The sequence below is a fragment of the Solanum verrucosum genome, unplaced genomic scaffold, assembly GCF_900185275.1.
Source record: "Solanum verrucosum unplaced genomic scaffold, falcon-dt-bn FXZP01000141.1, whole genome shotgun sequence".
NCBI lineage: Eukaryota > Viridiplantae > Streptophyta > Magnoliopsida > Solanales > Solanaceae > Solanum > Solanum verrucosum.
In genome coordinates this window covers 117,910-139,214 of record NW_026020335.1, presented here as the reverse complement: position 1 = coordinate 139,214, position 21,305 = coordinate 117,910, and the positions used below count along the sequence as shown (strand labels likewise).

Below are 21,305 nucleotides of genomic sequence, written 5' to 3'. Positions count from 1 at the left end.
TTTCAAAATCGTCAATTGTAGGTATTAATGGATAATAATTTTGATTTTGAAGATTTTCTACCTACAACATCGATTTCAACATATGCAAACTCACCTTGGTATTAAAATCAAAGAAACAATTGATTCTTATTTAATGTGAAACATAAAATTTGTATACATTGAGGCATAAGTCTATAACACTCTAATGTACACATATTCAAATTAAATGTATACGCAAGTGGTATTATGTATATGCAGTTGAAAGTATGTAGACAAACCTGATTTTATTTATGGAAATACTTTTATTGAAAGGTAATATATCTATACACATCTATATCTATATATTATACTTATGTATACAAAAAATATAAGTAATGTATACATTATAGTGCGAATGTATACTTGATTAAATGTGTATTAATCACATGTATTCAATTGAATACATACTTATTTGCAGTATATTTCAGCGTTCACCACATACTAAATGCATATATAAATATATCTTGGACGTCTAATACTAAGTTTAGATTATGCAAGTGGATACATAAACAAAATATGAAAATAAATTGTGTAAGCCTTATATTGTGAAGGATTTATAATCGGAGATTCATGTGGAATAATACATATCTTCTTCTCTTAAGGATCGAGTGTTATCATCACCAATTGCCTTAGCAGTTTCTAACAAGATCACTATAGAGTCTTTTATTGTTTTTCATAGCAACTACACTCTTTATCTAAGAAAGTCTCTTCTTGTGTTTTTGTTGTCTTTGGATGATCTCAAGTTCTCCCTTTTATAGGACAAGGTTGAGACTGGTAACTCTTATTCATTCAAGAGTTTCATCATCCCTTATCCATAACTCCCACTTCATTCAAGAATACATAACTCTTCCACTTTTACTATAGTGAGTTATTTTGGTGGAGTTTGTAACTTACTTCATGAATGAAGCAAGTTACTAGTCAACCTATCAATGAGTGTTTCTATTTCCACCATAACCTACTCACATGATGAGAGGAATCAAATAAATCTTTGAAAAGTAAATTTTCTTTTAGACATTCATACCGAATGTGTTGTCGTGACCCTCAGGCACTAAGTTAGGGAGCTCTTATATTAGAAATCATTTTCTAGATCAGCATAAGATACTATTACTCTGTGTGATCATTTATGATATCTTATCATGTTATAAAGTGCCTTAGATGTCCTAGACATGTCTATATACACATATGGCTTCTTTCACCCTTTTGCCATTTTTTCAGTTTTTATATGCCTTGTGTCCACACTTATGATGCCAACTGAAATAGACTTCATAAGGGTATGGTCTCAAACACAAGCATAATGTGTATATATTTAATACCTTAGTCTACTAGGAGTATTATAGGCCTAAATGGTCGTATGGAAGTTAAATGAAGTCACGAAAAAATTCTTTCAACACCTTATATCTTTGTGAACATCCTCAGGTTTAAGTTACCTTTCTAAAGTTAAGTGTTCAAGTTTATTCTGAAAGCATATGAGGTTCAACGAGGTATTTACATATTATACAAAATATGTGGTTACAAGATCTGGAGAATAAGAATATCAATGAGCCAAGATTGACTAAGTTCTTGTTATGGCCTACTATGTGCATTCATAGTTCATATCATGACATGTTATACATTTACTTCGAGCTATAATCAGAGGAAAGAGGAAATATTTGCCCAGAATACCATATCTATTGTATAGACGACCATATGTTGGCAAGTATGATACTGGTTCACTATTGGAAAAGATCACTATTGTTAGCATTTTGTTGGGTATGTCATACATTTGCATATATATGCATGTTCAGTGGCTAGTTGTAACGACCGGTTCCCGTTATTATGGAAAAACCAATGGTGAAGGAAATTTGGGCTAGATTTTTTTTTTCTAGTACTTAGAAATTCTAGCCTAGGCAAGACTTGGACGAAATCTGAGTTAGGGGAGGTCTAGAGATATTTGGTAATGAATGAGAGATCTAATTATGAATTCGATCACATGAGTGGATAGCCAAGAAGTTAAGGAGCCTGTACGACTTTATGAAATTGAATTCGGGAGAGTAGAACTCCCGAATATGATCTTAGCGTGAAAGGGTAGTTTCAGAACGTCAAGGGTTAGAGGTGTATTGTGAAATGGGAGCTTGGAACTCAAATTCCAAGCTTCTGTCTCTGTGTAAGCTACCGGGGTGGGATTATTCCCGCTAGAGCGGGCCCGCTGTGGCGGGTCAGTCGCAACTTAAGTCAGGGAAAAACCCCAAAATCGTTATTTTCTGGAAAACTTCATTCTTAAGAGCTAGGAGACGACCCATGGTGATTTCTTGAGGGTTTTACAAGACTTTTAGTGCAAAGATAAGGATTTTACCTAATCCATTTTTCGATCCCTAGAACTTAGATTCTTAGTTAATTATCATTGGGGGAGGGTTTTGGCCTAAAGTTAATGGTGGGGAAAATCCCTAGCTGCACCTTAGAATCATGGGTTTGGTCTTGGGTTATTGGGTTTGTTATAATCTGGGTAAATTAGACCTTAATTGTTGATCCTTGCGTTAAATTACTCATTTGTAGACCAAGAACAAGCGAAAAAATCCGGAAAGGGAAGACTCAAGTGTCTTAGGACGATTCAAGCTTAGTTTCGAGGTAGGTGATGATTTGATTTCCTGTTTGTGTGATATATACTGGTCGATTACTACATGGTATGTATGTGTGTATGTGAATAGGGAAATGTGAACCAATCTAATGAAATAATGATGTGTGAACAATACATGCCATGAACATGTTACTTGATTGTATGATTTGAGTATTATTCATTATGGATGTGATTGTGATTGTGGTTGTGCTGATTGGATCGGGTGTCACGTTCTGACACATACCTTGGATCGGGCGTCACGTTCCAACTCATATATTAGACCAGGTGTCACGTTCTGACACATTTATTTGGATCGGGTGTTACGTTCCGACACACTAACAGTTTGGGTATGGGTTCCATAAGAGGACCATTGTTATTGTTATGTTATGTCTACTTGTCATTGGTAATGGGAGACTATATGTTGCTCTAAAATGATGATTGAAATGTATTCTTTATATGTATGCTTATAGTGTTGTAATTTGCTTGTGTGTATTGTGCTTATGGGAGTGTCCGCGTGATCCTACTAGTACACTATGGTTGTGTACTTATACTGCACTTGCTCTTTCTTTGTTGAGTACAGAGCATCTTCAGGCGTCTACTGACAGACGTCAGCTAGGTGACTATTGAGCATGAACAAATTCAAGGGTGAGCCAGTTCTTTCAGGCTACCATGGATCTTTCTTGTCTAAGTCCACTCTTTTCGAACTCAGACTATTTGTTAGGGGGTTTTGTTTAGTTTTCAGGGTTGCGCCCCCTTTTCTTAGACTTGTTAGTTGATCTGAGTTTTGGTACAATGACTTTCAGGTTCTAGGGGTTATTTTCCGCAAATGTTTTGGTAGTTGTTTTTATTAAACTTCAGAGTTTATGGGAACTCTATATTTCATAAACATTTAAACCTGCTTCCTTATCTTTAAATTTTCTAGTTTTCGTTAAGTTGGGTAGTTGGGTTGTAGTAATGGTTCTCCCATCGGAGGGTTAATGTGGGTGTGAATCACGACGGTCTAGGTTGTGACAAAGTTGGTATTAGAGCCCTAGGTTCGTTGATCTCTTTGTATCAAAACGAGCATAGTAGAGTCTTGCGGAACGGTGCGGAGACGTCCGTACTTTTCTTCGAGAGGCTATAGGACTTTAGAAAATCTCTCTGTCTTTTCTTGTCTCCTTACGTGCTATGACTTGATTCCAATTGGTATTTGATGATCCAAATTTGTATTTAATCTCCTTCACTCTTTTGTCCGGAGATGGTTAACACACGATTCAATGTTGTTATGCCCGTAACTCTCGTCAATGAGCCAGTTGGGGAGCCCACATCAAGACGTCGTGGTCGAGGCAGGGGTAGAGAAAGATCAAGGAAGGTTAGCACCCGCCAGGAGTGGAGCCTCCGTTGAAAATTATCTTAGGGAAGAGGACCCTCTTGCGCCCTAAGAAGGAGTACAAGAGAATGTGGAAATAGAAAGTGAGGAGGAGGTTGGACCAGAGGAGGAGGTACAGGCTGAGACTACATGTATTCATCCCTTAGACCCAGTGTTAGCTCAGCAAATCATGTCTTTTCTAAAGGGGTTGGTCGGTCCTGGAATCCTTCCAACAGTGCAAGCTACTCGACCTCCGATCAACTACCCCGTTACTACTACTATTCCGAGGGTAGATGGAGCATTAGGCAATGATGCCTTTTTTCGTCCCTTGTTGGGTCCCGTGATGACTGGTAATGGTCATGGGATGTTGACTAAGTTTCTGAAGTTGAAGTTTCCTGTGTTCCAGGGTTCTGAGAGTGAGGAAGCCTATGAGTTCATTCTGGATTGTTATGAGAGGCTTCATAAGTTGGGTATTGTATATCAACATAGAGTAGAGTTCGTGACCTTTCAGCTTCAAGGTGAGGCTAAGCAGTGGTGGAGGGCCTATATGGAATGCAGATCGTCAGTTTTCCCCCACTCACTTAGATGCATTTTCATGCTTTGTTTCTGGAAAAGTATGTGCCCCGAACTTTGAGGGATCGCAAGAAGGATGAGTTCATGGCTTTGGAGCATGGTGGTATGACTGTAGCTGCTTATGAGGCTAAGTTCTATGCTTTTTCTAGATATGCTACACAATTGGTGACTACTGAGGAGGAGTGGATCCATCTATTCGTCAAGGGATTAAACTCTGAGCTATAAGTATTGTCTGTTCACATGACCTCTGTAGGTAAAAGTTTTAATGAAGTGATAGACTTTGTGAAGAAAGTAGAAGGAGTTCGCGTGAGGGGCATGCCAAGGCTTTGGCTAAGAAGCCCACGAGCACAAGTAAATTTCATGGTTCCTACTCTAGAGTTTCAGGTAGGCCGACACTTGCAGCCCACTTCTACAGGTAGTTACTCGGGAACTCCACAACAGAATTTTATTTAGGATAGCGAGGGAGTTGCACCTTCAGCAGGTAGCAGGCCATCTCTTGACCGCACTTGTTATAATTGTGGAAAACCTGGGCATATGAGGAGAGATTGTCCCAACCCACGCATGCTTGACCCTACACAACAGCAGACTAGGGTAGTGGTACCCGCGGGCAACGGTAATAATGGCAGAGGACATCCATAAGGTGGGCGAAGAGGGAATCAATGAGGCCGTGAAGGTCGGGGAAACGGTAATGCAGGTAGAGGAGCAGTGCAGCAAGGCAATGAGGTCGCCCGTCAAGATGATAAGGCTCAGTGTTATGCCTTTCTGGGCAAGACCGATGTTGAGGCGTCTAATACAATGATCACATGTACTATTCTTATTTGTGATCGGATGGCTAATGTCTTGTTTGATTCAGGTTCTACTTATTCATATGTGTCAGTTCAGTTTGCCTTGGGATTTGATGCAGTTTGTGATATACTTGATGCCCCCATCCATGCTTCTACCCTAGTTGGAGAGTCTGTCATAGTCACCCATGTCTATCGTACTTGTCATATCTTGTTTATGGGTTTTCGGACTTGGGCTGATTTGGTTATTCTGGATATGACTGACTTTGATATAATCTTAGGCATGACTTGGTTGTCCCCTTATTATGTTGTGCTTAATTGTAATGCTAAGTCTATGACTCTAGAGATCCCGGGTAGGGAAAAGTTAGGGTGGGAAGGAGTGTACAAGCCTAAGCCAGCTAAGGTCATATCCTCCATTCGGGCTAGGAAACTGGTGGGTCAGGGGTGTTTGGCATATTTGACTCATATTCGGGATGTTGCGGTTGAGTCTCCCTCTATTGAGTCTATTCCTGTAGTGTCTGAATTTACGGAAGTTTTCCCTACCGATTTGCCTGGTATGCCTCCAGATAGAGATATAGATTTCTGCATTGATTTGGAACCGGGCACTCACCCCAGTTCCATCCCTCCGTATTGCATAGCTTCGGTAGAATTGAGAGAGCTTAAGGCTAAATACAGGAGCTTCTTGATAAAGGGTTCATTCATCCTAGTGCTTCACCATGGGGTGCTCCTGTCTTGTTTGTTAAGAAAAAAAATGGTAGTATGAGGATGTGCATAGACTACCGGCAGTTGAATAGGGTCATCATTTGAAATAAGTATCTGTTGCCTCTGATAGATGATCTTTTTGACCAGTTGCAGGGTGCGTCAGTTTTCTCTAAGATTGATCTAAGGTCTGGTTACCATTAGTTAAAGATTAGGCCTGAGGATGTACCAAAAATGACATCCAGGACTCGCTATGGGCACTATGAGTTTCTAGTGATGTCGTTTGGGTTGACCAATGAGCCTGTAGCTTTCATGAGTTTGATGAATGGTGTGTTCAAACCATTTCTGGATTCTTTTGTTATTGTTTTCATTGATGACATTTTGGTGTATTCAAAGAGTAAGGAAGAGCATGTTGACTATCTTTGCATTGTTTTGGGTGTCCTTGGGAAACAAAAAGTTGTATGCAACATTTTCCAAGTGTGAGTTCTGGTTGGATTTAGTTGCCTTTTTGGGACATGTAGTTTCAAGGAAATGGGTAATGGTAGATCCCCAAAAGATTGAAGCGGTTAAGAATTGGGTTTGGCCTAGCTCTGTGATTGAAGTTAGGAGTTTTGTGGGGCTCGCTAGCTACTATCGTCGGTTTGTGAAAAACTTTGCTTCTATTGCCACGCATTTGACAAGGCTGACTAACAAAGAGGTGCCTTTCAAATGGACTAAAAAATGTGAAAAGAGCTTTCAAAAGCTCAACACTCTTCTGACCACAACACCTATTCTGGCACTACCAGTGGAAGGTAAAGATTTCATTATTTATTGTGATGCTTCACATTCGGGTTTGGTGTTGTGTTGATGCAGGATAAGAATGTCATAGCTTATGTATCTCGGCAGTTGAAGGTGCATAAGGGGAACTACCCGACGTATGATTTGGAGTTGGCATAGTTAGTGTTTGCCCTTAAGATCTAGCAGCATTACCTTGATAGTGTCAAGTGTGAGGTGTTTACTGACCATCATAGTCTGCAACATGTATTTACTCAAAAGGCCCTAAATCTGATACAACGAAGGTGGATGGAGTTACTTAAGGATTATTATGTCACCATCCAGTATCATTTGGGTAAGGCAAATGTGGTGGCAGACGCATTAAGCCGGAAGGCGGTGAGTATGGGTAGTCTAGCTTGCTTGGGTATGTCCAAGCGACCTTTGGCCAAGGAGATTCAAACCTTTGAGTCTAAGTTCATGTAGTTGGGCATCTCAGAGAAAGGTGGGGTGTTAGCTAGCATTGAGGTTAGACCCACGTTTATTGAGGAGATCAAAGCCAAGCAGTTTGAGGATAAGAGTTTGAATGAGCATAGAAAGAAGACAGTGTCTGGTAAGGCACAAGATGTGGTTCTTGATGCGGGTGGTGTTCTTAGTTTTAAGGGGAGTATTTGTGTTTCCCGAGTGGATGACTTGATTCAGAAGATGATGACAGAATCCCATGGTTCGTGGTATTTCATTCATCTGGGTGTGACCAAGATGTACCGAGACTTGAAACGACTTTATTGGTGGCCTAGCACGAAGAAAGACATAGCTAAGTTTGTGGCTAAGTGCCAAAAATTGTCAGTAGGTAAAGTATGAGCACCAAAGGCTTGCAGGTTTGCTTCAGTGAATGCCAATTCCGAAATGGAAGTGGGAAATGATAGCTATGGATTTTGTGGTTGGTCTTCTCAAGACATTGGGGAAGTTTGATTCCATTTGGGTAGTGGTTGACCGACTGACTAAGTCAACCCATTTTATTCTAGTCAGAGTAGACTATAATGCTCAGCAGTTGGCTAAGGTTTATGTGAAAGAGATAGTGAGGCTGTATGGGGTGCCCCTTTCTATCATCTCAGACCGTGGTACGCAGTTCACCTCCAAGTTTTGGGGAAAATTGCATGAGGAGTTGGGCACTGAACTCGCTTTTAGCACAACTTTCCATCCACAGACGAACAGGCAGTCAGAGAGAACAATTCAAGTGTTAGAGGACATGTTGAGAGCACGTGTGATCAACTTTGGAGGGCATTGGGATAAGTTCCTACCTTTGTGTGAGTTCTCCTATAACAATAGTTATCACTCCAGCATTGACATGACACCTTTCAAGTCATTTTATGGGAGAAAATGTAGATCACCCATAGGGTGGTTTGAGGCTGGAGATGTGAAACCTTTGGGTGGATTTGGTGAAAGATGCTCATGATAAGGTAAGAAGCATTCAAGCTAAACTTCTAGCAGCCCAGAGTAGACAGAAAAAGTAAGCGGACCGTAAGGTAAGGTACATGACATTTCAGACTGGTGAGTACGTTCTTCTAAAAGTGTATCCCATGAAAGGGGTGATGAGATTTGGCAAGAAGGGCAAGCTTAGTCCTCGATACATTGGACCATTTGAGATAATTGACTGTGTAGGGACAATGGCTTATACATTGGCCTTATCCCGTAGCTTATCTAGATTTCATCCAGTTTTCATGTGTCCATGTTGAAGAAGTATCATGGTGAGGGAGACTACATTATAAAGTGGGATTTAGTTCTGTTAGACAAAGACCTTCGGTATTAAGAGGAACAAGTTGCAATTCTTGATCACGATGTTTGGAAGTTGAGGACCAAGGACATAAAGTCTGTGAAAGTTCAATGGAAACATCGTCTGTGTAACACCTCGAAAACCAGACCTAGAAAAAAATTGCAGAAACTTACATGAACTAGTGAACCACGGCAGGGTTCAGTTTCACAGACCGTGATAGGGTCCACGATCTTTTGGCTTGCCCGTGGTCATGACTTGGACTTCACCAGGCCCAGACATCAGACCACGAGGACCTTCACGGTCCATGGTCTTGACGACGGGCCGTGGTGGCGTTCGTGATGTCTAAGCAGTGTCCCCCCTAGTCAGTCCCTTAGACCCTCACGCCCAAATGAAAACCACGAGGACCTTCACGATCTGTGGTCCTTCACACGAATCGCGGGGTGGTCCGTTTAGGCCATCTCGTGGGCCCCTAGACCTCAGCCCAAGTGAGGACCACGGGAACTTTCACGGTCCGTGGTCCTCCAAACGGGCCGTGGTAGGGGCTCGTGGATCAGAGCTTAGAATCCCAGGTCCTGGACCATAGACCATGACCATCTTCACGGTCTATGGTCCCTTTCACGATCCGTAGAAGTCGTCGTGGTCAGCCCCATCTGTAATTTAAGTCAGGGGTCTTTTAGTCTTTTCCTAGTTTGTTGGACCCCTAAACAACATCGTTTTAACCCTAAACTACATAGTTTTAACCCTAAACTACGTGGTTTTGGTTAGTTTTAGCCTAGAAACATAACTAGAACTTACCTAAGTCAGATCTTTCATCAAAACTTAGAAACTTAGAGCGTAGAGAGAAGGAAGAGGTGACCAAACCCTAGTTCAAGAACGCAGCAAGATTCCATCAGTTCCAGCCCTAAAATCGAAAGATTTCTCCATGGAATTCGTCTCCAGGTTTGTGGGATTTCACTAGTGGGTTCCTTTTTCCCATTAGGTTCCTAGAATTCAGTCAGATTCTTGATTCCCTATTATTAACTAGACCTAGGGTTTCTAGAACTTCAACAGATTATCATGAATTAGTTATTTACATGTTCCAAATCAGATTATCATGTTATTACTTCATTTCTTGCATGAATTTCAGAACCCTAGCTATGTATTTATGTAGTTCTTGAATTACATATGCTAGGTCAGATATTTCAGTATTTCAGATATACATGCATTAGTCTTGAATGTGTCATTAACAGTATATTAATGTGCATTCTCGTATTGCATGTCAGTTTTGAGCTATCTAGTATATTACAGAAATTCAGTCTTAATGTGTTAATCATTTAATCTATTGGGAGTAGCATAATACCGAGTTGGACTAGGGTTAGTCACCCATATAGTCCCAGAACTACGAGCCACATAGGTTGTAAGTCCCTTCTGTGGGCATCATTTTAGTGATCACGCCATCATGCCTCTATACCTTTGGTCGAGCGTATTGGGTTCTCTCGATAGGGCATATACATCGGACTCCACATTTAGCTCATGTGGTTTTATGTCAGTTATTAGGAGCTCCAACAGTTCAGTCAGACTCCAATGCGTTGATCTCATTTATTACAGTCAGTATTTAGTCTTAGCATGTTGTAAATTTGGTCACTGCATTCAATTAGCTCAGTATTCAGTATCTATATCATGTTCAGATTATACTCTTGCTTTATTGCTCGTTCAGTTATATGTTTATATCAGCTTTACTCTATCATGCATGCTTAGTACCTTTCAAGTACTAACACATACTCTGTACTACATCTTCTCGTGATGTAGGTCTAGGCCCTCAACATCCAGATCACGCTTAGATCGGTTCCCGATCTCCAGTTCAGCAGCATCAGTGGTGAGTCCTCATTCTTCGAGGACAATACTCATGTTATCTTTCAATTTTTCAGTCTTTTAGTTTCATTTTTGCTAGACTTAGCTGGGGCATGTCCTAACACTTCTAGTCAGTTAGAGGTTATTTTCAGATATAGTTAGATTCAACTTAGTATTTGAGTTTGATATTTCTTTTGTATTAAACTCTCAGATTTGATATATTTAGTTTTAGTATATGGGAATTCCCCATCATTTCAGATTTACTTTTGTTTAGCTTCCGCATTAGTGAATATTATTCTTAGTATGCTCATGTCATGCCAGTAGGGTTAACTTGGGGTCACTTGTGATCCTAGGTCCCGTGTTGCGTCTAGGGAGTAGCCTCGGGGTGTTACAGTCCGATTGAGGAAGCTACTTGGGAAATCGAGAAGGACATACGAGACAAGTATTCCCAGTTATTCGACGATCTAGGTACTACTCTACTCTTGCTTTAGCCCTTTTGTCCTAGTTTGTCACTCGGGGACGAGTGATGGGTAAATTTATATCTATTGTAACGACCGGTTCCCGTCGTTATGGAAAAGCAAATGGGGAAGGAATTTGGGCCATAAAACTTTTTTTGTAGTACATAGAAATTCTAGCCTAGGCCAAACTTGGACGAAATTTGAGTAAGGGGAGGTGTAGAGAGATGTGGTAATGAATGAGGAATCTAATTATGAATTTGATCATATGAGTGGATAGCTAAGACGTTAAGTAGCCTGTACGGATTTACAAAATCAAATTCGGGCGAGTAGAACTCCCGAAAATGATCTTGGCGTGAAAGGGTAGTTTCTGAATGTCAATGATTGAAGGTGTGTTGTGAAATGGGAGTCAAGTTCCAAGCTCCTGTCTCCGTGTAAGCCGTCGGGGTGGGATTATTCCTGCCAGGGCGGGGCTGCTATGGTGGGTTAGAGACCGCTATGGCGGGCCAGTAGCGACTTAAGTCGGGGAAAAACCCCAAAATCATTATTTTCTGCAAAACTTCGTTCTTAAGAGCTAAGAGACGTCCCACAATGATTTCCTGACAGTTTTCCACGACTTTTAGTGCTAAAGGTAAGGATTTTACTCCCCTAATCTGTTTTTCAATCCGTAGAACTTAGATTCTTAGTTAATTATCATTGGGGGAGAGTTTTGGCCTAAAGTTGATGGTGGGGAAAAACCCTAGCTGCACTTTAGGATCATGGGTTCGGTCTTGGGTAAATTAGACCTTAATTGTTGATCCTTATGTTAAATTACTCGTTTGTAGACCAAGAACAAGCGGAAAAAATCCGTAAAGGGAAGGCTCAAGTGTCTTAGGAGGATTCAAGCTTGGTTTCAATGTAGGTAATGGTTTTATTTCCTGTTTGTGTGATATATGCCAGTCGATTGCTACATGGTATGCATGCGTGTATGTGAATAGGGAAATGTGAACCAATCTAATGAAATGATGATGTGTGAACAATACATGCAATGAACCTGTTACTTGATTGTATGATTTGAGTATTGTTCATTATGGATGTGATTGTGCTGATTGGATTGAGTGTCACGTTCTGACACATACCTTGGATCGAGTGTCATGTTTCGACACATATATTGGATTGGATGTCACGTTCTGACACATACATTGGATCGGGTGTTATGTTCCGATACACTAACAATTTGGGTGTGGGTTCCATGAGAGGACCATTGTTATTGTTATTGTTATGTTATGTCTACTTGTTATTGATAATGGGAGATTGTATGTTGCTATAATATAATGATTAAACTGTATTTTGTATATGGATGCTTATTGTGTTGTAATTTACTTGCGTGTATTATGCTTATGAGAGTGGCCGTGTGATCCTATTAGTACACTGTGGTTGTGTACTGATACTGCACTTGCTCTTTCTTTGTTGAGTACAAGGCATCTTCAGGCGACTATTGACAAACTTCAGCTAGGTGACTATTGAGTGTGACCGGATTCAAGGGTGAGCCAGTTTTTTCAGGCTGCCATGGATCTTTCTTGTTTAAGTCCACTCTTTTCGGACTCAGAAAATTTGTTAGGGTGTTTTGTTTAGTTTTTGGGGTTGCGCCCCCTTTTCTTAAACTTGTTAGTTGATCTGAGTCTTGGTACATTGACTTTCAGGTTCTAGGGGTTATTTTCCGCATATGTTTTGGTAGTTGTTTTTATTAAACTTCGGAGTTTATGGGAAGTCTATATTTCTTAGACATTTAAACCTGCTTCTGTATCTTTAAATGTTCTAGTTTTCGTTAAGTTAGATTGTAGTAATGGTTCAACCACCGAAGGGTTAGTGTGGGTGCCAATCACAACAGTTTGGATCGTGACACTAGCTCGGTCGAATGAGGTACTGAGTGCCAGTTGCGCCTCTCCTAGTTTGGGGAGTGATAGTAAGATTATGAGAGATACTAGGTCACATGGGGTTTCCCCCGATGCCAGATTTTGGGACGGTGTTGTTGTTTATTATTTAGTTTTGCCTTGTAGGATAAATTTTGTTTGTACCTGTCAGGCTTATGGGGGTTCGATTGTGTTATTACTTACATGGTTTGTCGTTATTATGCCTTGTATGTGCGTACTGAGCTTATGTGAGTCTAGTTAGGTTTAGATAACTTTAATGCTTTCATTATTACCATAGTAGCTTTACTTTGATGCATGCCTAGTTACACCTTTACTATTGCCTTATTATCCTGTTAAGTATTCACTTGTTATTACGTTAATGCAATCGTGAGATCAGACGATTTATGATGCCTACTAAGTACATGTTTTGATATCCATATTGCTCTTTACATCTTTTTCCTGATGCATATCCGGGCTCTAGCCGCCCTTGTTGATTGTCATGTTATTGCAGTTGGTTTTTTTGGAGATTGGGGGTGAGCTTATTGACATTTGTAGTTGGCTCATCTCCGTCTATTTATTTTTGACAAGTCTTTTGTATTTTTGAGATAGTTTATATATGTCTGGTATGTACTCATATTTTGTGGTAGCTTTGTAATAGCATCCATCAAGCTTTGGGATGGATCATTGTATTTTCTCCTCATTCGAGGGTTGTGTATATGTAGTTGTTATCCCATTTCCACTGCTTTTACTTTATTTCTGTTTTATTATGTTTCTTTCTACTACTTTCGCTCTCTAGGCCCGTTATTGTTGATTTCGGGCAAAGAGTTAACTTACCTACGAGTGGATTTTAGTAGGTATCATTATGACCCTAGTTTTTAAATCGTGACAAAGTAGGACACAAAATATCACCATACATGGAATAAAAACAACAATAGTGTCATACAAATTGTATAATAATCCTAAATAAGTATCATATCTTCAACTAGATCCATAAGCCAATACATAAATAAATATGAAAATTACATATAGAAAAAAAAATACTAAACAATTTATTTGTAGAGGGTAAAATAATTAGGTCGTGTCTACAAAATTTTGTTGAAGGCTATCAAAGTCACTAATCTGAAGCTCTTAATTATAGCTTCTTTTTTTTTTATAACTTTTCTTGATGTGCATTCTTGAACCTTAAATTTTATTCACCCATTTATTAGTGGATTAATCATATGAATTACTTATTGGAGCATTTAGAATTCTATAACTATGTTAAGCATAATATTTATTCTATAATTTCTCAAAATGAATTAGGTATATTAACCTTTTTACTTTTTGGTATTTAATATAATATAATATAATATTTAATTTATTAGATGAATATATGATACAGAGATACAGAGAGGGGGAGAGAAGGCATTTGAAAATTTCCACGAAAGATTTACGGGAAGTGAAGGTATTTGAACACTCCACTTGTCATTTCCTTGTTGAATTTTTTTGTGTGTTTCTCATTTGTTTTTCTTATCCTTCGCCTTTCATTTTTTCCCTTTGGTCTTTTACCGTTTTCTTCATTCACCCCACCCTTCCTTTTTCCCTTCTCTCTCAGGTCCACACCCACAAAAAACAAAAACAAATAAAAAAGGAAAATTAAGTTCCTTCTTCAGCTTTAATGGTGAAGATATTAATGGATCTGAGGAGAAATATTAACTTGGTTATTTTGTTGGTTTTGTTGGGCCATGCAAAGGGAGAAAATGTTGTGTTCAATGTGAAACACAAATTTGGTGGGCGTGGAGGCTTGGGTTTGAAAGACCTCAAAGCCCACGATGTTCATCGTCATGGTAGAATGCTCGGTGCAGCCGATTTTCAATTAGGCGGCAATGGCAGTCCTACCAGTGCAGCGTTAGTTACTTTATATATATATATATATTATCTAAATAAATGATAATTATGGACGGATGCATGTAAGTAAACAAACATTTAAAAATGTTTTTATTTGGTTTTTGGTATGCAGGTTATATTTCACTAAGCTTTCAATTGGAACACCTTCCAAGGACTACCATGTTCAGGTTGATACTGGAAGTGACCTTTTATGGCTAAATTGTGCGGGATGTGACAAATGCCCTACAACAAGCAAACTCGGGGTAATCAATATTTATGTGTATATTATCAATCTTTTTAACTTGACTTCCGTTGATATATTTATGTATGTATATTGAATACTAATAGATAGAGATGGCACAATATAACTTACAAGCGTCAACGAGTGGGAAATCTGTTACCTGTGATCAAGATGTTTGTGCTACAATGTTTGAAGCAACTAGCTCAGACTGCAAGGTGGGAAAACCCTGTGAATATATGGTTACTTACGGAGATGGAAGCACAACCGGAGGATACTTTGTAAAAGATAACATTTACTTAGATCAAGTCTCTAGAGACAATAACACATCACCCCTCCAAGGAAATGTAGCATTTGGGTACGTAAGTCGTCCTGTTTTCTACCTGTTATGTGTGTATGTATGTACGTGGCTAGATATACATTTATGTTACCTGTTTTTTTATCCAAGATAGGTGCTCATCTAAACAATCTGGAGACCTAGGTACATCTACTAATGCAGTTGATGGGATAATTGGTTTTGGAGCAGCAAACACGTCCGTCATCTCACAGTTAGCTGCTGCTGGAACTGTCAAAAGAGTATTTTCACATTGCCTTGATGGAGTTAGTGGAGGTGGTATATTTGCTATTGGACAAGTAGTTGAACCAAAAGTAAACTCAACCCCATTACTCCCAAATCGGTATGTATGTCAAATCAATTAGAGTTTTGTGTGCCAAAAATATACTTCAATGTTCACAAATTGTACTAATGAAGTTCTATCAACTAATGAGTTTTTGTGCTTAATTAGTTACACAAGCAGTAGCACAAATAATTAGACAAAAACGTACTAAGATGATAAGTACTGATTGAATTGAAATGCTCTAGGCCACATTATACTATTTCTCTCAAGGATATTGAGGTTGATGGTGAAGTTTTAAACATTCCGACTTCCATATTTGAGTCGAAGTCTAGTAAAACAGCAGTAATTGACAGTGGAACAACTTTAGTATATCTTCCAAGCAAGGTCTATAATGCTCTCATGAACAAGGTAACCTCAACTACAAAATATATTTATTTCTCCCTTACTGCCTGATTTTTTCATTCTCTGCTCCTATTATAGCTTATGGCAAAACAACCAGAGTTGAAGACTCATCATCATGAGGGTAGCTTCGAGTGCTTTACATACAGTGGAAAGTAAGGTTCTCATAAGTTTGAAAATTTATTTCTACTATGATCAACCTAATATTTGTCTAATCTGCTGGTACGGTGCAGTGTTGACGATGGTTTCCCCGCTGTATCATTTAAGTTTATGGAAAATCTTACTTTGACAGCCTATCCCCATGATTATCTTTTCAAACTTCATGTAAGTAATCTAACTATGCATTTTCTATCTTATTCATTCTATGAAATTGTATGGGATAGTTCCAAAATGAATGTTAGACATGTTTTGCTATTCGGCTATAGGGGCCTTTTTTGCAGCAGAGATGGCATATGAATTAAAAGTCTCTTTTATTGTTAATGTTAGGGACTAAATATACTCTTAACATGGTGTGATATTTGGCCAAGCTTGCACGGTTTATCCCCAAAGGCTTCACACTATTAAGAGATCATACACTTAATAACTTTTATGCAATCTTTTTATCCTATAAATATGGTACACACAACATTTAATCATATCATCTCATGGCATAATTTTGCAGGACGATGACTGGTGTATCGGTTGGCAAGAGGGAATGAAGGGAAAGGATGGAGATGAACTTTATCTGTTAGGAGGTATCACTTTACCCCTTTCTCAATTTGCCGAGATAAATGAGAAGAAAAATACTAGTAGTACTTAACGTTTGTTTTGATGCAGATCTTGTGTTATCAAACAAGCTTGTTTTATATGATCTTGAAAAAAAGACGCTTGGTTGGACTCAATATGACTGTGAGTATAGTTACAATATATTTGTAGCAATTTTTTTTTCTTTTTGAGTTATATACCATGGTTGATTTTCAGGTTCTTCCAACATTAAGGTGAAAGATGATAACTCTGAAAATGTGTATACAGTGGGAGCTCATAAGATTTCATCAGCATCTACAACTGCTTTTACATTATTCTTCTCACTTATCTCTTTCCTATGCTATTTCTTCAACTAATCCATCATGTACCATAATTACATTACATATAGCAATCCAACATTAATTTTTATTCTTATAAAATAATCGGTTTTGCTCTCAATTTTTATTTTATATTTTGAATGTCATGCTCAATCAATGCAATGGATGCTTCCTATTCCATCGTCATTTAGTTTCAATCTCGAATCCATCTAATGCCCTATTTGTTTTTAGGACTCAAATATGCCATTGAACTTTTAGAAAAGGTTCATTTAGGCAATCGGTTAAAAGTTGGCTCATCTATGCCATTGCCCTTAAAGAAAAGGCTTATTCATGTCATTAATTTTTAACTCCAGTTTTGCAAAATCATTCTTTACACTCCAAACAACTTTTAACACTGTTCAGTTGAGGTTTTTGGATCAAAATACTATTTTTGCTTCTTCTTTCTTAACAACACTAAGAACACATAAAGAAAATCAATAACTCTCAAATTTCAAACTGCTTCAATTCTTTATGAAATCACATCGTATTGTTGAGTTGGTTTTTCTTCAGTTTTTAGTTTACTTCAATAAAGACCTATTCTTCAGGGTTGGAACAAGTCAATTTCTATTTCCTATTTTTCTGTCAGTAGTGGAGTTAGTTGAGTCATGTCCTGTATTTTCGTTTTTCTTTAACTTTCATGTATTTCCTATAAAAAGGCATTGGAACCTATGAATAAAGATAGATTATTCTGGTGCATTTGCTAAGTCTCAAATTTACAGTTCACATTTGGTATCAGAGCCAAAGCAAACAGAGTGATCTAAGAGAAAGAAAAATGAGCGACGACAAAACACTCACCAAGATTCCATAATTTGATGGTCACTATGACCACTGGAGTGAACTGATGGAAAATCTCGTACGTGCCAAGGGTCTGTGGAGTCTAGTGGAAGAGGGTTACGACGAACCAGCAGAAGGAGTTGAAATGACAGCAGCAAAGAAGAAGAGTCTTGATGAGATCAAGATGAAGGACCATCAAGTGAAGCACTACCTGTTCCAGGCAATTGATCGGGTTGTGTTTGAACAGATCTTGAATCGCAAAACATCCAAGATCATTTGGGATTCGATGAAGAAAAAGTTTGGAGGCAACGAAAGGGTGAAGCGATCTCTTCTCCAAACCTTAAGAAGAGATTTTGAGGTTCTTGAAATGAAGAATGAAGAGAGCATTGATGATTACTTTGGAAGAGTAATGTCTGTCTCCAACAAGATGAGAAGCAACGGAGAAGACATGACAGATTCAAAGATTGTTGAGAAAATACTTCGAACTCTGACTGACAAATTCACATATGTAGTGGTGTCCATCGAGGAGTCAAAAGACACAGAAAGGATGACGATTGACGAACTGCAAAGCTCTCTGTCTGTACATGAAAAGAAATTTAAGAAGATCAGTCATGAAGAAGATGATCAGGCTCTCAATGTTAGAGGCAGAGGATCATACAGAGGTCGAGGCAGGGGTAGAGGACGCTCATTCAACAAAGCAACAATCGAGTGTTACAACTGCCATAATCTTGGACATTTCCAATATGAATGTCCAAATGGGAATAGTGGAGCAAATTTTGCAGAGATCGAAGAAAAGGATGAAGTTCTTCTCATGACGTATGTGGAGCTTCAAGGTGCTCGAAGAAGAGATGTGTGGTTCGTGGACTCTGGATGTTCAAACCATATGTGTGGAGAAAGAGGTATGTTCTCAAGTTTAGACACTAGCTTCACACATAATGTTAAGCTTGGGAACAATCACAAACTGATGGTTGGTGGGAAAGGAGTGGTAAAAATAATGCTTAAAGGAATAAACTATGTGATCAACGATGTGTATTATATTCCGGAATTGAAGAACAACCTGCTGAGTGTTGGACAACTTCAAGAAAGGGGTCTAGATGTGCTATTCAAAGGAGGAGACTGGAACACATGCAACATCTTTCATCTCTCGAAAGGAATGATAGCAGAATCTGTTATGAGTGCTAATAGAATGTTTATCTTGCTAGGTGAATCAAATGACAAAACAAAAGAGGAGAAATGCTTGCAGGTTGATATCTCAGACAAGGCAGAGCTGTGGCACCATCGATATGGGCATCTCAGCTACAAGGGACTCCACACATTATGCAGTAAAGAGATGGTTGTGGGATTACCTGAAATTGGAGATGTGAAAACCACCTGTGAGGCATGTGTCAAAGGGAAACACCATCGTGTTCCATTTCTGAAGTAGAGCAAGTGGAGAGCCACTGAAAGATTGCAGCTTATTCACTCTGATCTCTGTGGTCCGATCAATCCACCATCAAACAGTCAAATAAGGTACTTGATAAGCTTCATTGACGATTTCTCAAGAAAAACATGGATATATTTTGTGCTAGAAAAATCAAAAGCATTTCATCAGTTCAAGACATTCAAAGCATTTGTGGAAAAGCAAACTGGATTGTTCATCAAATGTCTAAGAACAGATAGATGAGGAGAATACAACTCAAATGAGTTCAAGGAATTCTGTAGAGAGCATGGAATCAAACGACAGCTGACCACAGCCTTCACACCCCAGTAGAATGAACGCAAAAACCGTACAATCATGAACATGGTGAGAGCAACTTTGTTAGAGAAGGAGGTACCAAGAGTTTTCTGGCCAGATGCTGTGCAATGGGTGAATCATGTTCTTAATAGATCTCCTACACTCATTGTAAGAGACATGACCCCAGAAGAAGCATGGAGTGGAAGAAAATCATCAGTCGAACACTTCAGGGTTTTTGGATGTATTGGTTATGTTCATATCCCAGATGTTAAAAGAAGCAAGCTTGATGATAAAAGCGTGAAGTGTGTCCTGTTAGGTTTCAGCAGTGAATCCAAGGCTTTTAAGATGTTCGATCCAGTGGAGAAAAGAATTCACATTAGCCGAGATGTGATATTTGAGGAAGATAAGAAGTGGAATTGGGAAGCTGTTGATTATTCTGGTGAAGAAAGCATTGAACTCGAGTGGGAAAACAATTATGAAAGTGTTGAGGAAGCGGAAGAAACAGAAGAATACACTTATGATGTTCCTTCACCAAATAATCCATCAACTGGAGAAACGATAACAACAACTGGCAGGGTGAGAAAACCACCAATATGGTCTGCAGATTATATCACAGGAGAAGGGCTATCAGTTATAGAGGAAGAAGTAAACATGGCTAGAGTCGCGATTGAAACTCTAGCTTTTATGATCATATCAGATCCAACCAGTTTTCAAGAAGCCATCAGACATCAGAGTTGGAAACAAGCGATGGATGCTGAGATACAGTCCATCGAACGGAATCACACGTGGTCACTAACTACACTTCCCGTTGGAGCCAAGGCTATTGGGGTTAAGTGGATTTACAAGACCAAATTAAATGAACTGGGAGAGATAGACAAGTTCAAAGCTCGGCTGGTTGTAAAAGGATATGCTCAAGAGTACGGAGTAGATTACACAGAGGTATTCGCACCAGTGGCTCGAATGGATACAGTAAGGATGATCATTGCTGTAGCAGCACAAAGAAGATGGGGAATCTATCAGCTCGATGTCAAATCTGCTTTCTTACATGGTGAGCTGAAGGAAGATGTATTTGTAGAGCAGCCACAAGGTTATGAAGTAGCAGGGAAGAAGGACATGGTTTATAAGCTACATAAGGCCCTTTACGGACTAAAACAAGCACCCAGAGCTTGGTTCAGTCGCATTGAGGCTTATATCGTCAAAGAAGGTTTTGTAAGCAGCTCTAGTGAACAAACATTATTCATCAAGCAAAAGGGAGGTAAAATCATAATTGTGAGCATTTATGTTGATGATTTATTGTTCACTAGTAATGATGAAGAGTTGTTGAATGAGTTTAAGCGCTCCATGAAGGATGAATTCGACATGACTGATTTGGGGAAGATGAGATATTTTCTTGGCATTGAAGTGATACAGAAGGCTGATGGCATCTTTATATGTCAAAGAAAATATGCTGCTGAGCTGATCGAGAGGGTTGGGATGCAGAATTACAACTTTGTTTGTAATCCGATAGTCTCTGGACAGAAGGTTGGCCGGGATGAAGCTGGTGTGAAGGTCGACTCAACACTATATAAGCAAATGGTGGGCAGCTTAATGTATCTCACAGCCACACGACCTGACTTGATGTTCGTGGTAAGTCTTATTAGTCGTTTTATGGCAAATCCTACTGAGTTGCACTTTGGTACTGCAAAAAGAATCATGAGGTATGTGAAGGGAACTCTGGAATTTGGAATATGGTATCAACATGAAGGAAAAAGTGAACTCTTAGGCTACACCGACAGTGATTATGCGGGGGATGTGGATGACAGTAGGAGCACTTCAGGATATGTTTTCTTAATGAGTGGATGAGCTGTGGCATGGTCCTCAAGGAAGCAACCAATCGTCACTCT

General features: G+C 39.1%; 1 protein-coding gene across 1 annotated transcript; it reads left to right on the top strand.

Moving 5' to 3' along the window:
* Positions 1-14,371: 14,371 nt before the first annotated feature.
* LOC125836860 (aspartic proteinase 36-like) lies at positions 14,372-16,954 on the top strand. The gene is made up of 10 exons (XM_049516019.1): positions 14,372-14,601; positions 14,714-14,843; positions 14,929-15,176; positions 15,271-15,495; positions 15,681-15,843; positions 15,916-15,989; positions 16,068-16,158; positions 16,496-16,568; positions 16,651-16,722; positions 16,795-16,954. The coding sequence occupies exons 1-10, from the start codon at positions 14,372-14,374 to the stop codon at positions 16,932-16,934; spliced, it is 1,446 nt and encodes a 481-aa protein (XP_049371976.1). The 3' UTR covers positions 16,935-16,954.
* Positions 16,955-21,305: the final 4,351 nt, after the last annotated feature.